This window comes from Syngnathoides biaculeatus, chromosome 10, assembly GCF_019802595.1.
Source record: "Syngnathoides biaculeatus isolate LvHL_M chromosome 10, ASM1980259v1, whole genome shotgun sequence".
Lineage (NCBI taxonomy): Eukaryota > Metazoa > Chordata > Actinopteri > Syngnathiformes > Syngnathidae > Syngnathoides > Syngnathoides biaculeatus.
The window spans coordinates 26,959,284-26,973,958 of NC_084649.1; the positions used below are offsets into that span (position 1 = coordinate 26,959,284).

The following is a 14,675-nucleotide window of genomic DNA, read 5'->3' on the forward strand; positions in this document are numbered from 1 at the left end:
GGACACGTTGCTTCAAAAAAATTTGGACACTCGTGCCTAAAGTCAACCGGGATAGGCGACACTCATGAGGACGAGCACTGTAGAAAACTGAAGCCAGTCCAGTTCTGGCCCTTCTGCAGCTCCCATTTTTGCGTCAGTGTCACATTTGACAATATGGCCCGATGTCATCCACCAGCGCAGAATATGAGATGACAGATGGCGAGGGAAACGGGTCAAGTTTGCAGAACCCGACACCGCCCTTTTGCCGTCAAAATATAAGCCACTGAGAGCACCCTCCGCCTTCCGCCGGCGGCGGCGACGGACCGCTGACGGGCTTCGGCGGCGTTGCGTAACATCTCAAGGACGGAATTAAAAGTCAGACACGCAAGCGAGCCGAGAGGGAGGATCGTCCAATGAGATCAAAGGCACGCCGAGCTCAGGCTAATCTGATCACGGAAGAACCAGCGGCACAACCGCGGAGCTGCTCGGCGACTCAAACGATCCTCGTCGATTGCCATTATTGGATTTTTCTTGTGCAGGTGTGGAAAAGACACGATACAAATGACAAACGTTACTTGTTGTCGTCCCAAAAGCGGTGAAGCGGGCTAAACACAGACCGCCGAAGCATTTTCCATTCCTTGCAGTCAAAGGCCTGATTGTCTCTGAAAGATGATCCCCAACGATTATCCTGAGGTGTGTTTGGAGTGGTATTCTCCGCCCGCCCCCGGTGGTTAAGGCAGACAATCGTAGAAAAATGCAAAACCCCTTCAATATTTACAGGGTCTCTCACACTTTTGATCAAAATCGTGTGTAGAAATGTTAAAACTCGGTATGTGTGTAACCCGCTTACGATGGTAACGTTAAGAACTGACTTTTTTCAACCGAGTTCTAAAATCATAAGCTGTCATCTCTACTTAAGGCTCAAGCATGAACTCTGAGTCTGTCAAGCCCACAAAGGTCCTGGAAACGTTCCGTCGGAGCCGGAACAGTTCCGGGATCCCTCTCTTGGGAAGCGATCAGTCACATGTGAGCTGCTCCCTTCAGTTGGTCGTTCTCGCCGTCTTTACCGGACCCGAGTGCCAAGTGGACTCTTCATGCTTTAAATCCCTTTGACCCGAGAAGTCCTGCTCTTGGCTTACTTGGGGGGCTCGTCTCTGAGCAGTCCCAACTTCCTGAGGGCCTCCTTTCTGTCTGCGCCCATTCCGGGCACCATCATCACCGTGTACGCCACAGAGTTCGAGGCTTTGGGGGTGAGCGGCTGATCCTCGGCGACTGTTTTGAGTCGCTGTTGAGGACGGTTTCTCTCGTGTTTGCAGTTAACGAGGGTCGTAGGCGCCTCCGGACCAGCGATCTTCAATCTGTTGTGTTGATCGGGATGAGGGCGCAACATGGACTCTTGGTCGCAGCCGGAGTGGTGGTGGAAACTAGCACTGCTCTGCAGCCCCTTACCCCTGGGGCCAGGGGGCACTGGAACGTGGCAAAAAGAAGGACTTCTCATCAGACTTTTTGAAAATCTGTCGCCCACAGATGAATGAAAGTTGGGGCGCTCCGGTCGGGGCACTTGAGCAGTTTCTGACTGCGGGTCTTGGAGGAGGCCTAGCTTCTGCAAAGCTTGCTGTCTCACCACTTTGGGATCTGTTGCGTTCTTGAGACTGTACCATAAGTTTGAGGCGGGGGCCGCTTCTTTTTGTGTGTTTGTTGCGACTTTTGAAGCCACTCTTGTGGGTTTTGGCGCAACGGGCGGCGGGCCTGTCCTAAACCGACCTGGATCCGAGACGGCCCTCTCAGGCTTTCCCACATTTTCAGCGTTTGGAACTTCCGTGATGACGGCAGGGCATTTGACCGAGTCTATGGTGTGATCGACTGTGGGACACAAGGGTGTTTTCTTTGTGGAGGCGCTCCTCCGCAGGTAAACAAGCGCGTCGTACGATAAAGGTCCTCTTTCACCCGTCTTTACCAAGTTGTCTTTGGGTTTGGTTGCAGCGGGAATCACGACGCTGACTTCGAAGGGTACATGATCAGTAGCGGGCTTCTGGCTGGTGTAGTTGCGAAATGAAAGCGATTCCTTCCTATTTAGCCGAATAGCAGCTTTTACGCTCGGTTCCAAACAATTCGAGTTGCTCGCCAGAACAAAAGGTGTCGGTACAAGGTAGTTCTGGATGGATTTGTTCTCCACTTTTTCCCTGATGGCTTCCATAGAGTTGTGCTTTTGTAGACCTGTAAGACAAAAGATGTCCGTTGGCAAAGAAGGACAAAGAGAGCCAGGCTGACTCTGTCGGGGCTCAGGCAGAGTTTGCCATCGACAGATGCGAGCTTCTCTAGTCTCTCCCCACAAGCAGCTTAGCAGCGTCCTCGTCAACAAGCATCAGTTTCAACCGTGGCCAGAAGACCACCTGTCGGTTTGACTGTTCCGTTGTTTGAGGAAAAACTTTGATGATGCCCGTCCAATTGAGAAGACGCAGAGACGTTAACGGACGACGCGCCCAGTAAGGAATAAAACCCACCACGGTTGGACTGCTAAATCTGCATCTGCGGTCAGGCAGATTACATTTACCGTTGAACTCGGTTCTGCTCACGGAGGCTGACAGGTCTGCCAGTCTGGATGTCAGGCTCCCCGGGTCGGGCAAGAGGTCCAGCTCGTCGTTGGAGAGTCCGCTGTCGTCCTGGGTGTCCAGAGACTCGATGGTCTCCTCCAGAAACATGAGGCAAGCTTTCTCCTCAGCGGACAAGTGCTCCAGACTATCGTCACTCTGTAATGGAACAGCAGAGCCCCCGTGGTACAGTCTGAATTTTCAGCTTCTGGAAGATTGAGACCACGACACTTACGAAGGCGGAGTGTCCGCTAACAACGCTGTCGCAGCTCCCGGCGCTGTCCATGCCGGCCGACGTGTCCGGTCCGGTCCCGCCTGGCCAGGTGTCGCTTTTTGGCATTTTATCAAACGTCACACATCCCAAAAAGGGTTCCTCACTCTCTCTCTGGTGACTTAGAATAAACAACAACATGGATTTTTGGTTTCAATCTTGTTCTTATGAATGTGGTAAAATACTTGGATGCGTGTATTGTGTTCAAATAAAGTAGATTTACTCTCTCTTGACTTCCCACTCCAAACCGAACCCTCACGCTAATGCTAATGCTTACGTTCTAACTTCATGTCTTTATTTAAACAAGGTAGCAGCACACCGCGGTATAAAATCTTTCGAGCACGTAAAAATTGCGCCGCCAGCGCTGTTCTTTGCAGGTTTGATATTTCTTAGTTTTTTGATTACATTTTTGTATTTTTTACTGCCATTTCAAACGCATAAATGCTCTCCACGTGAGTTTTCCGACCCGATAACAAAAAGCGTCTACATAGAAACACAAATATATGCTGGTTTCATTATACTGACGAGAATCGGATGCTAAACGTTAGCTTTAGCATTCTCGTCATCCGTTCATGTACAATTACTTTCGATTTAGGACGAGCTGACATCTTTTTTACGTCGTCGTCCCTCATTTATCGCAGTACAAAATGTGCACGGGTGGTGCAGGTATTATTTGTATCCACTTGGGGTCGCCACCCTGACGTTTTAAACTGTAAAACCTGTGACTTCCAACGTGTGCGACTGTAAACGGCGGGACCTAGCCTGTTGAGTGACGTGAGAGTCAGCGAATGAGAGCGTAGAGTCGGCTGTTGTTTGATGAGGATAGCTGCGGGCTTTTGGGTGGCTAACCACGATCCCGTCCGCGGAGCGCTACGAAATCCTGCGCTAGAGTGCAAAATCTGCGATCTAAAATAAAAGCGTACGATTGAAACACTTGCGAGACCACGGAAAGTGAACGGCGAAATGGCTCGGGATTCTGGTTTGTCAAGCGGGTGACGGAGCGTTGTAGCGTTTGTGACGAGGCATCTAAAGCGGCATGTGACTCGGATTACAGCACAAACGCTGCTCCTAATCGTCCTCAGCGGGATCACGTTCACGTCGTCGGCCTCCCCCGCGCGACCCGTACTACGACACCCGTTTGCAAAGATTGCAAAGCGGACTGGAGCACAAAAGAACGTTTGTCCCGACTGCTCTCGGCCTGCTTTTCATCTCCCCGGGATGGAAGAGAGTTCGCTTGATTGTTCACGCTAAGCGACCGCCAGCTGTCAGGATGTGGACGCGAGATAACATTTGTAAAAAGTAAAAAAAAAAAGTCACACGGAGCTCATGCAAATAACAAATGTAGATTCCAGATGGCTGGACAGTCTGGATCTATTATACGACAACATAGCGACTAAAGAGAGGTACACGCACCCCACACCACAGAATAATCGTTTCAGGATCATCTTTTCGAGCGATCCAAAAATCCGACATTTTCCATCTTTGATAGGAAAGGGAGACAAAATGCTGAAATTTGGCCCAATTATCGCCAAGTCTGTGGCCTGCTTTATGACTGTCGTCTCTAAATCTCTTTTAACACGCCTCACAGCACCCCCAAAAATTGCTCCGGATGATCTTTTAACACACGCCTGACGTTTTTGATTTGGGAACGTGTAATACTCAAAATTAGATTAAGATGAGATCATTTCTATTAGTCCCACAATTTGTATTTTTTTTTTCACCTTCACGGGCAATTATAGATACATGAATGTTGTAGCCTACTTCATGTTTGATAATTCACGCGATAATCGCCCAAGACAGTTTAAAGATATCCAACAATTGCTCAAATTTTATTGATTTCCGTTTATCTTACATAAAGCAAACTTTCGTTTTTAGATTAAGATCTAACATTAACGGAGAGCCTTTCCAAAGCTACTAAAGGTATTTTTTAAATAAAAAAGACCAGTTTGTCATGTTTATTTTGTCATTATTTGGAGAGGTTTTTCCCAAGTTTGCTTAGCTTGAGATATGAAATAGCTCTACAATTATGAAATCCGAGTGCAGTTGAACACACCAAACGGGAAAAAAAAATACACTTAAACAAAAGTGACATTAAATTAAAACGGGCTTTATTTTCTTTGTAAAGGTTTGTACCTCGTGCTGTGGCCGCCGAGTGTACTTCCACAATAGGATAAAATGAATGAGGAAAGACCAATCCGAAAGGACCACATTAATAAATGGCTAATTAATAATAATGATCTTTTAATGGGACAAACATATTATTTTTCTTTGTACGAAGGTCCTCGTTGAAGAAACTATTACACAATCGGAAGTTGTAATGCCCAAGGGGATATCCTACGTCTATGACTAGGTGTGAATCTGTTCATCTATTTTATTTGATTATTATTATTATTAATATTACCTTTCATTCGCTCATCGGTCCATGTTGTTGTCGTCGCTGTTTCTGGCGAAAGTGCCCTTCTGTGCTCGACTCTACGTTTACCTGCGAGCGGCGGCTAAGCCGGCAGCCAATCAGAGCGTGCCGTTCCCGAGCTGGCAGCCAATCAGAGTGCGCTTTAAAGACCCGTTGTCATGGCAATAAGCTCAAATTAAGCACCACGACGCTGTGGACCGTGTTGTCCTTTTTTCCTTGCGGAACCACAACTAGAACCAAAACGTCGACACACATTTGAGGTCGCAGAACTGCTTACCTCCTCCAGGCGGTCTGTGTGAAAAGGGAAAATTGTTTGTGATATTTGAGTAAATGGATGTGGATCATTCTGATTTTCAAAATTCCGTGAAGTCGTCAAAACAATGGCCTTTTCCGGCCTGCCAATCAGATAGCCGCATTGTCTTAACCCCTGGTTTGACACGCCCCCCTCTCGCCATATTGTCCGCACAAGCAATGCTGGTTGTCAGTAGCGTGCGCTTGGAAAAGTTCACGCTACGAAGAAAATGCCCGCTTGATTCATTTTCTCAAGCCTAAAACACGGTTGACCAAGTGTCTACGTTGGATTAAGGCTAGCGCAAAAGAGCGCACGTACAACTCCATGTGGACAATATCAACAAACGCGAGGCTGTATCTTGGAAGGTAAGCGAGGGAGAAGTATCTTTATCTTCTCGGAGTTTGATTGAATTGTTATCAGTGCGGGAGAACAACTGCCACTTTGTTCGCGTATCAGTGACCTGCTGAACGAAGTTTGTCATGTTTTATGCCGAAGAGTCGGGTTAGCGATATGTAAATATGAGAAATGTCGATTTGCCTATTTGTATCACATCGGACTTTTAAAACAGAGTACTGGGTTCCATTACCAGCCAAGTCAAACGAATACACCCACTCACTTCCAAAGATGACAATGATATTACTGGTGATCTTTCCAAGTAATTCTGATTTGTCGGATTTCGTGACAGGAAGCGTCCCGGCCTTTTAATCGCCCATTTTGTTTTACCTCGTATTAATTTCAGTCTTACGTTGTTAATTCTGTCTGGTCGTCACTGACTTCTGTCCTTAGTGTACGTTTACGTATGAAGAAAAACACTGATTAATCTATGCTTTTTACATAAAACAAATAATAATTCTTGCAAACGGTTTGATTTACGGCACAGTTGAGCAATTGGTTAAAGCGTCAACCTCACAGTTCTAAAGGACCCTGGTTCGATCCCGGCCCCGCCTGTGTGGAGTTTGCATGTTCTCCCCGTGCCTGCGTGGGTTTTCTCCGGGTGGGCACTTCGGTTTCTTGCCACATCCGAAAAATATGCAGCATTAATTGGACGCCCAAAATTGCCCCAAGGTGTGATCGTGAGTGTGGCCGTTTGTCTCCACGTTCCCCGCGATTGGCTGGTGACCATTTCAGGGTGTAACCCGCCCCCTGCCCGTCGACAGCCGGGATAGGCTCCCAGCGCTCCCCTCGTGAGGATAAGCGCTAAAGAAAATGTATGGAAGGATCTCATTTACAGTCTCCATACTTTCAACCTGGAAATTTATGTTTTTATGAGAAAAAAAAACCTCAAGTAAATCCAGTTGTCGTTTAATGTTCGGTGTGCAACATTCGCGACGAGAACTCGTGAAAAGTCACAAGAAAAAAAAAATCACAGCAGTTCACATTGAAAGCAGAAAATCCTCGTCAACATTTTCACGTCACGTTGCCAAGTCAAAAGTAAGTAAAGGTTTTTGTCGAAAGCACCATTGTTTGTCATTTGCATGTGGGAGGCAATTAAAAAAAAAAAAAAAAATCTTCAAGTTTTGCAATCTCAAGGAAATAAAAGTCAACAGTGGAAACTGACCAAAAAAAAAAAAAAAATCCTCCAAAGTCAACCCATCATCACGTAAGGTCACTTTTCCACCTTTCTACTTTTTTGTTGTTTCTCCCCCCCCAAGCAGCAGCAGCAGCAGCAGCAGTCTCAGGTCTCCATGACGCCAAGCCCGCTAACCTGACATCTGCGGTCATCAAGTCCTTTGAGCGTCTTGCGCTGGACCACCAGGGACCCCGGCTGGACCCGGCGCGCTTTTTGACTTTCTTTCCATCTTGTGACGAAATTAAGAAGCAAATTGCTGTGGAGAAACCACGTGGACCCCCCCCCCTCCAAAAAAAAAAAAAAAAAAAAAAAGTGGGGTGTGGGGGCTCTATGGAAGTAAATATGTCCCAACAGGATTTGAATTTGAAATGTAAAGTCATCACATTTTCAATTGTTGTATTTCACTGTCACCTTTCAGTGTTAACCGAAAAGCCAGCCAATCGCAATGAAGCTTTCTTAGTCACGTGACGTCACATACTCGGAAAGCGTAACACACGAGTGCCTGGACTTTTTTACCCCAAGATCTACTTTTCAAGCAGCAAGCGTCTCGCGAGGGGGGGGGGAGAGAAAATGATGTCGAAGCTCCCAAACCGTTTTAAGGTTAATGTTATGTAAAGTTATTTAAAATACATAATACATAAAGTTATTTAAAATACAGAATTAGCTTTTTGTGCACTATCTTCTGCGCTTTCATCCTGGATCAGGCTGTGCCCAGGTGGAATTTGAAAATGACACGCCATCTCATCCTGCACTTCCTACTTTGGCTTGAGACCAGACCTTTCCCACTCGCAAAAGAGGTAAATCTGGTCCACTTGAACCACCTTTTCTTCGATCATTCACATACTTCCGACAGTCATTGCATTTTAAAACAACAGCATTACTTTTCTAGCTTTGTCCATTAAAATCGAACGTAAACCTAAGCAGCACGTCGAGCTCGTCTTTGCTCTACGTTGCCCCGACTGTGTTGCTAACTCAAGCGGCGGTCAACAACCGGTCATCCCTCAGTCATTCAATCGCATTGCAAAAACTGACTCGATGTATGTTATGCTTTCAAATTTGCATTGGATTATTATTATTTTTTGGGGGGGGCACAACGCAGAATATCTGCGAAGAGATTGCATCAGCGGTGCGCAGTTGAGAGGGAACATCGGTTGGCGTCTTTTTTTTTTGTTGTTGGCACGCCGTCCCGCAATCGATCGATCGCGTTGAACACCCCTGGCGTAACTGCGATTGGCTGGCTGTTCAGTTCTGAGCTGAAGCAACCCTGCCTGGTGGCACAGGCGGTGAATTTCGGACAGCGAATTGTAGCCGGTTGAATTGTTAAGGTTGAAAAGTGACACTGAAATACATCAATTGAAAATGTTTACATTTCAAATTCAAATCCTGGTGGCTCATATTTCCTACCATATGGCTCGCTCACTTCGGCTGAACGTTACACCGCACTCGTAAATTTTAGCCACTTTTTCCTCCGCAGGCACATGACAAATTATACACGGTACTTCAATATTTGATGTATTTATAAGGCTTTGCTAAAAACCAGAAATGTCTTTTTATCATGCATTTTGTGTGGCTGAAATTCCGCGACTGAATGAAATGTTGAATCGCGGCAAAAGCGGCGGCAACGTCGTCCGTTTGAACGCGGCAATTTTTTTGTTGTTGTTGTTCTGAGAACTTAATCACAGAACAGCTCGTGTTCCATTTTGGTGCTCTTTTCTCGTTCGTTTTTCTCATTTTTCAAGCGCTCGTCTGCAACAGCTGAGAAGTCGACGAGTCGACCGCGTCGGAGGTGAGAAAACGGCGACCGACCACAAAGAAAAAAGTGAAGTGCTCTTTAGCGGACGTCGGCGGATGACGTGAGGTAGACTGGCGATTTGCAACCACGGTGCCGTGGAAATATCATTAATTGGTTTGAAAATGAACATTTTTTTTGGGGGGGGGGGGGGGCAACTCGGTCATCCTCACCACCTACTTAGTGACAAACAGACAAATTCGTCGTTCCGTCGCTCTGTCACGGTTCACCTGATGTGGATTCAAACATTGCAGCTTTTTTCACACTGCGCATAATTTTCCACAATGCAGGTGTTTGAATTAAAGATCGTTTCCTAGTCGAAAAACAAAATGGATCAAAACATTTCTCATACATGCAGTCCCCCCCCCCCCCACAAAAAAAAAAAAAAATGTAAAGAGCCCATACTTGGGTATTAAGTAAATAAAAAATTTGGGAGTGGATATAACTAGACTACGTGAAAATGTGTACTTTCATTATAATATACGGAATAAAAATTCACATAATTACATTTTCACCACTCTCGCAGGGGGTGTAACTAAATTCATTTTTTTTTTTTAAAGTGTTGACTGTCCCAAGACAGGTGGAACCGTGGCACAACTGTAGAGCGTTGGCCCCGTGGTTCTAAGGACCGGGGCTCGAACCCCGGCCCCGCCTGCAGAGCGTTTGTATCTTTTCCCTGTACTTGTGTTGGTTTTTCCCGGGGCATTCCGGTTTCCTCCCGCTTCCCCAAAACATGCGACATTGGACACGCTAAATTGCCCGTAGGTGATTGTGAGTGCAGCTTTTTGGCGACCAGTTCAGGGTGTACCCCGCCTCCTGCCCGATGACAGCTGGGATAGGCCCCATCACGACCCTCGTGAGGATAGCCAGTTCAGAAACTGGATTGATGTCCCGAGAATAAATACAAAATTCCATCATCTTATGCACGCTACTTTGCGGATTTCATGTAGTGCGAGGGGTGGTCCAGGACACCCCCTCCCCCCCGGTAAACCAGATGACTGTAATGATCTACCCACTAAATGGTACTCGTACCTGTTGCTGTTAACGACAGAATCCACATCCAATTGACCCCACCCCCATACCGAGGTTGGTATAAGATGGCATCTTCCTTGGCACCAAAGCACTACTATTAGACGGCTCTCTAAGAGTTTCCTCGGCACCAGATGGCATCAAAGGCAAGTACTGCTTCTGTAGGGTGGGAGGGCTTTGGCGGACGACCCCCACAAAAAGTTACTTGGTAACAGGATGCCACAAAATGGAACCAAAGCGCTACTTTTCTACTGCTAGACAGCTTTGAGCACTCTCTCTACTTTTAGATTCGAGGGGCTCTGGTGGAATTTTGTGGCATATTTAGTCAGTTTCAGAAAACACAAAAACTATGAAGGTTTCCCCCCCAAAAAAAACTAAAAAATAAATAAAAAGTTGAAATTGCAAATAGGGAAACACTGTACATAGCTTTTATGTTTTTGTTTGTTGGCGTGCCGTGAGTTTGTCTTTGTCAAGAAAAGCTGGGAAACACCGAGGTAGACGGCCACAGACGAGCGCGAGGAACAAAGCGTGTCAAGCGTTTTCAGACTTCGCCAAAGTTGGCGTGACCCGTCTCCCTGGCGTGCTCTCGCGCCTCCTTCTGTCCCACCAGGCCCGTCTGGCAGACCATGCAGCGCAGCGCGAAGCGGTCGACGTCCGTGAACTGCCGCTTGCGGCGGGCCTCGTCGGCCAGCTCCAGGGCCTGCGCCAGGATCACGTCGTCCCCGGTGGAGAAGACGGTCTGGGGGGGCGGCGGGGCGCCCCCCGAGCCCGGCGCTTCCCTCTGCAGCGGGTCGTAGTGGATGCCGTCGTAGATGAGCAGCACCCGCTTGCGGTAGCCGGCGTCCTCGCCGAAGCGATCCACCCGCACCGTCTGCGTGTCCACCACGCAAATCTCGCACTGGTAGAACTTGGACAAGATGGACACCTCGATGGCGCCCCCCCACGTGTCGTCGCGCCGGATCCAGGCGCAGTAGTCCTCATTGCTCTTGCCCAGAACCGCCTCCGAGTACGCCGCGGGGTCGCTGGACACGATCTGGGCGATCAGGCCGCGCAGCTCGGGGGCGCACGCCGGGTCGTACACGCCGCCCTCCACCACGTAGTTGACGCTGGTGAACAAGCACGAGTTGTCGGCCGGCACCGTGCGGCGGGCCAGCGCCGGCGGGGCGCTCAGGCGAGGCGTTTTGGTCACGCCGGGATGGTCGCCCAGCTTGGGCTTCATTTTCTCCTCCTCCACAATGAGGGTGTCACCTGTGGGAGGACACGACATCACATTAATCAAGTGGGAAGTATCCGTCCTTTCTCCAAGCCGCTTATCCTCACAGTGGCAACCGCCAGTGCTTTTTTCCCCCCAATTCAAAATCTTGTGCCGCGAAAAAATTTCAAGGCCTTTCTCAAATGTAGACATGGATGCAGTTCCACCATTTTGACATTTCAGATCATCAACAGTGAATTTGAAATGCTGATTTCACGCATTAAAGAAAAAACGTGAAAAAGTAATGACCGCCCGCATTATTCAATCACGAAATGTGGCTAATTTCTGGTCGATTTTCACTTATCCAGTCACTGTGATTTGATTGGCACTCGCCAATCTGCAGTCGAGCATGAAAAATCACGCGTGTCACGAGTAGAAATACACAAATATTGGAAGACGTCACTTATTTTGTGTAGTCCCTCTAAGCTGCGCAATTGCGCACTTATCGCACTCAGCACACATGAAAACTGATCCAGCGCAGTGAACTACAGCCTGTCTTCTTTATTATTATTTTTTTTTTAACATACGGAAGCACACCGTCTCTAACGAGCTGCTGCTCAGCCTACTTCTACTTCCAAGTTTACCTGACACCGCCCCCCTCTGCTCTTAAAGGGGTACACTCATAATTACAAACAGAACCACCCCAGTTAGGTCACTATTTTTGATACAATATGAAAAATGAAATCCGTGGCAGTCTCCCAAGGCAAAGAAAGTTGAACTTTTTGGAAGGCGTGCATCTCATTACATCTGATGCAACTGGAGCGAACAGTATCAGAAAAAATGATGTTTTTATAAATACATCCTTCCAACAGTGATGGTCTTGGGCTACTTTGGGCCCTCAGGACCCGGACAACTTTAAAACCCTGACGGAAAATGTGCAGCCTCCACTTTTGCTGAATTCAAACAATTCTGCAAATAATATCTCCGCAGAGATGTTAAAGACCCCTCAAAAGCAAGTTTCTTTCGGCTTGTCCCTTTCAGGGTCGCCACAGCGTGTCATCTCAGATGAACGCATATATATGTTTGGCACAATTTTTACGCCGGATGCCCTTCCTGACGCAACCCTTCTCAGGGAATGGAGGCCCCAGTGGGATACGAACCCACAACCCCTGGTTTACCAAACCAGTGCTCTAAACCACTGAGCTACAGGGCCTCTCTTAAAGACCCCTCAGCAAGGTAGAAAAAAAAAACAATTCAATTAATCTGCCACTTCAGTCGATCCCCCAAACAGTTTGCATGTTCACCGGGTCAGGTGAAATCATCATCATCATTTAAAAAAACCCCTTTTCATTTCTCTCATCCATCCATTTCCCAAGCTGCTCATCCCCACAAGGGAGTGCTGGAACATATCCCAGCTAACTTCAGGCAAAAGGCAGACTACATCCTGAACTGGTCACCACTTTTATTTTTCTGATATTTACATTTGATGATCTGCACAAAGGATGCAAAAATACGAGCGCTTGATATTGAATTGCTCGTAGGTATGAATGTGAGTGTGAAGAGCTGATTGTTCATATGTGCCCCGCGATTGGCTGGTGACCAGTCCAAGGCGTACCCCGCCTCTCGACCGAAGACCCTCATGAAGAGAAGCGCAACAGAAGATGAATGAATGAATGTTTAAGAGCGTCAAACAAATGGAAGTATCAAGCAACCATAACCCGCGTAAATGTAAAATTCAGTTTTTGAACGGTGACCTCGAAGTCAAAACTGCAAGAATTCTCACCAGACTTGATGGGGTAGTCCTTGAGATGAGCGTCCCCGTTGCGCAGGTCCAGGTTGGAAGGTGGGTAGCCCACCATGATTTTCTGCACCTCACACGGGATCCCCGTCAGCTCCTCCACTTTGCTTTTTAATTCTTTCACGCACGACTGGTGAGTCAAGCCGTGCATGACGTGACTCCCGTTTTTGGTCTTACAGCGAAGACGCAACATCCTGCCTGACGGGGGAGGAGCAGAGGGAGGGGGGGGGGTATGAAAAATTTACAATAGCAGCGATGAGGTGCTCACATTAGCTTGTACGAAAGGTTTATGACGCACTTTCGAGATGGCATTCACCCCCCCCCCCAACATTTTAGACCAAGTTCAAACCAAAACAGGACCACTAACTCATTTGTTTGCACATTCTCCAAGATGTCAATTCAAATAATGTCCTGTTTTTTAATCAATTGAAAAAAGAAATCATTAAATTCATTTTAAAAAGTAAAATAAAGTAGTATTGAAATATATATATATATATATAAAATATTGAAATTATTATTGTTCACCTGTTATCCTCAAGTTTTTTTTTATTTCAACATCTGCCCTTTTCCCCCTAGAATATAAATATATAACTTTGTAAATTCATTTTAAAAATTGTTAAAAAAAATATATACTTTAAAATTTAAGATTTAAAAAATATGCTGTAACGATATGACCTTTAATTTGAAGATAAGCAGCTTGGAAAATGGATGAATAGTCTCTTGTATCTCAAGAGTCCAAAAAAGATTCTTGAATAAAAAAAAATCTCAGACATCAAACAACTTTCATTAATTGTTGAAACTTTCGGAGAAAAAATAATTTCAATAAAAATACGGCAACATAATAGAACAAAAATATGACAAAATATACCCGTAGAAAAACAATAATTTAAATAAAAAATATGACAAAATATATCCGTTTCCTAAAAAAAAAGTAAACTATTTTTCGAATAATCTCTCATCGTGTTACAAGTTAGGAGTTGCGACACTATTGTTTACTCATCTGCTGATGAGCCCCCACCGCATCCCCCTCCCCCAAAAAATCCTGACAGAGCAACATTTCGCTGTTTTGCTGAGACGCTTTACTGTCGCTTCAACATTTAACATATCAGCGACACAACCTACACCGTTTTGTTGGCTTAAATGGTGTTTACGCATTAAATACACTCCACGGAATGATTATTATTCAGTTGTTCTCCTTGTTTTGGAGCCTACAGTGCAGTAGCCGCCACTGTGTTGAGTGTCGAGTCAAGCTAACCTGGGCTAGCATGCTAACCGGTCCTTTAACTTAGCCTTGAATAAACCTTCCCAACCCCCGAACTGCCTCCTCGGTCCGGTAAAACGACTTCGATGGGAAAACGTGAGGCGAGTGGTACCGTTTAATGACACCCGCGACAACTTTACTCTTTTTTTACCTGCAGTCGCCCGATTCCAGCGCCTCGAACAATACACACACATCCACGCGCACAGTCAGACGCTTGGGCTGTGACGTCAACAGCGTGCGCGTGACGTCAGAACGCGACAAAACCGTAAATTCTCTAATAGCTCACATTTCACAAAACGTGTGCGCATTTGAAACAAAACCAAGAAACACACGTTTCGTCATGGAGTCACAGTTAAGGGAACAATTGAGCCCGAAAATTTGGAAAAAACAAAACCTAAAGAATATCAATTTTCTGAGCCGCTTATCCTCACGAGGGTCGCGGGAGTGTTTGAGCCTATCCCAGCCACACCGTCGGCGCAACTTCGAGCCT

The 14,675-nt window shown here is 46.5% G+C and overlaps 2 protein-coding genes across 4 annotated transcripts; both read right to left on the reverse strand.

Moving 5' to 3' along the window:
* Positions 1-500: 500 nt before the first annotated feature.
* Positions 501-5,282, reverse strand: zgc:158258 (uncharacterized protein LOC791186 homolog). Its single transcript, XM_061833399.1, has 4 exons — positions 5,243-5,282; positions 2,806-2,962; positions 2,534-2,729; positions 501-2,196 (listed from the first exon to the last, which is right to left on the reverse strand). Exons 2-4 carry the CDS (start codon positions 2,908-2,910, stop codon positions 1,115-1,117), a joined length of 1,383 nt encoding a protein of 460 aa, XP_061689383.1. The 5' UTR covers positions 2,911-2,962; positions 5,243-5,282; the 3' UTR covers positions 501-1,114.
* Positions 5,283-10,327: 5,045 nt separating this feature from the next.
* yod1 (YOD1 deubiquitinase) lies at positions 10,328-14,468 on the reverse strand. Of its 3 annotated transcripts, none has more exons than XM_061833400.1 (3): positions 14,337-14,468; positions 12,910-13,122; positions 10,328-11,182 (listed from the first exon to the last, which is right to left on the reverse strand). In XM_061833400.1, exons 1-3 carry the CDS (start codon positions 14,377-14,379, stop codon positions 10,476-10,478), a joined length of 963 nt encoding a protein of 320 aa, XP_061689384.1. In that variant the 5' UTR covers positions 14,380-14,468; the 3' UTR covers positions 10,328-10,475. The 3 variants fall into 3 exon arrangements, with proteins under 3 accessions (XP_061689384.1, XP_061689386.1, XP_061689385.1); XM_061833402.1 differs by having other exon boundaries at positions 12,910-13,118; positions 14,337-14,403; XM_061833401.1 differs by lacking the exon at positions 14,337-14,468 and adding an exon at positions 14,180-14,330.
* Between the last annotated feature and the right edge of the window lie 207 nt (positions 14,469-14,675).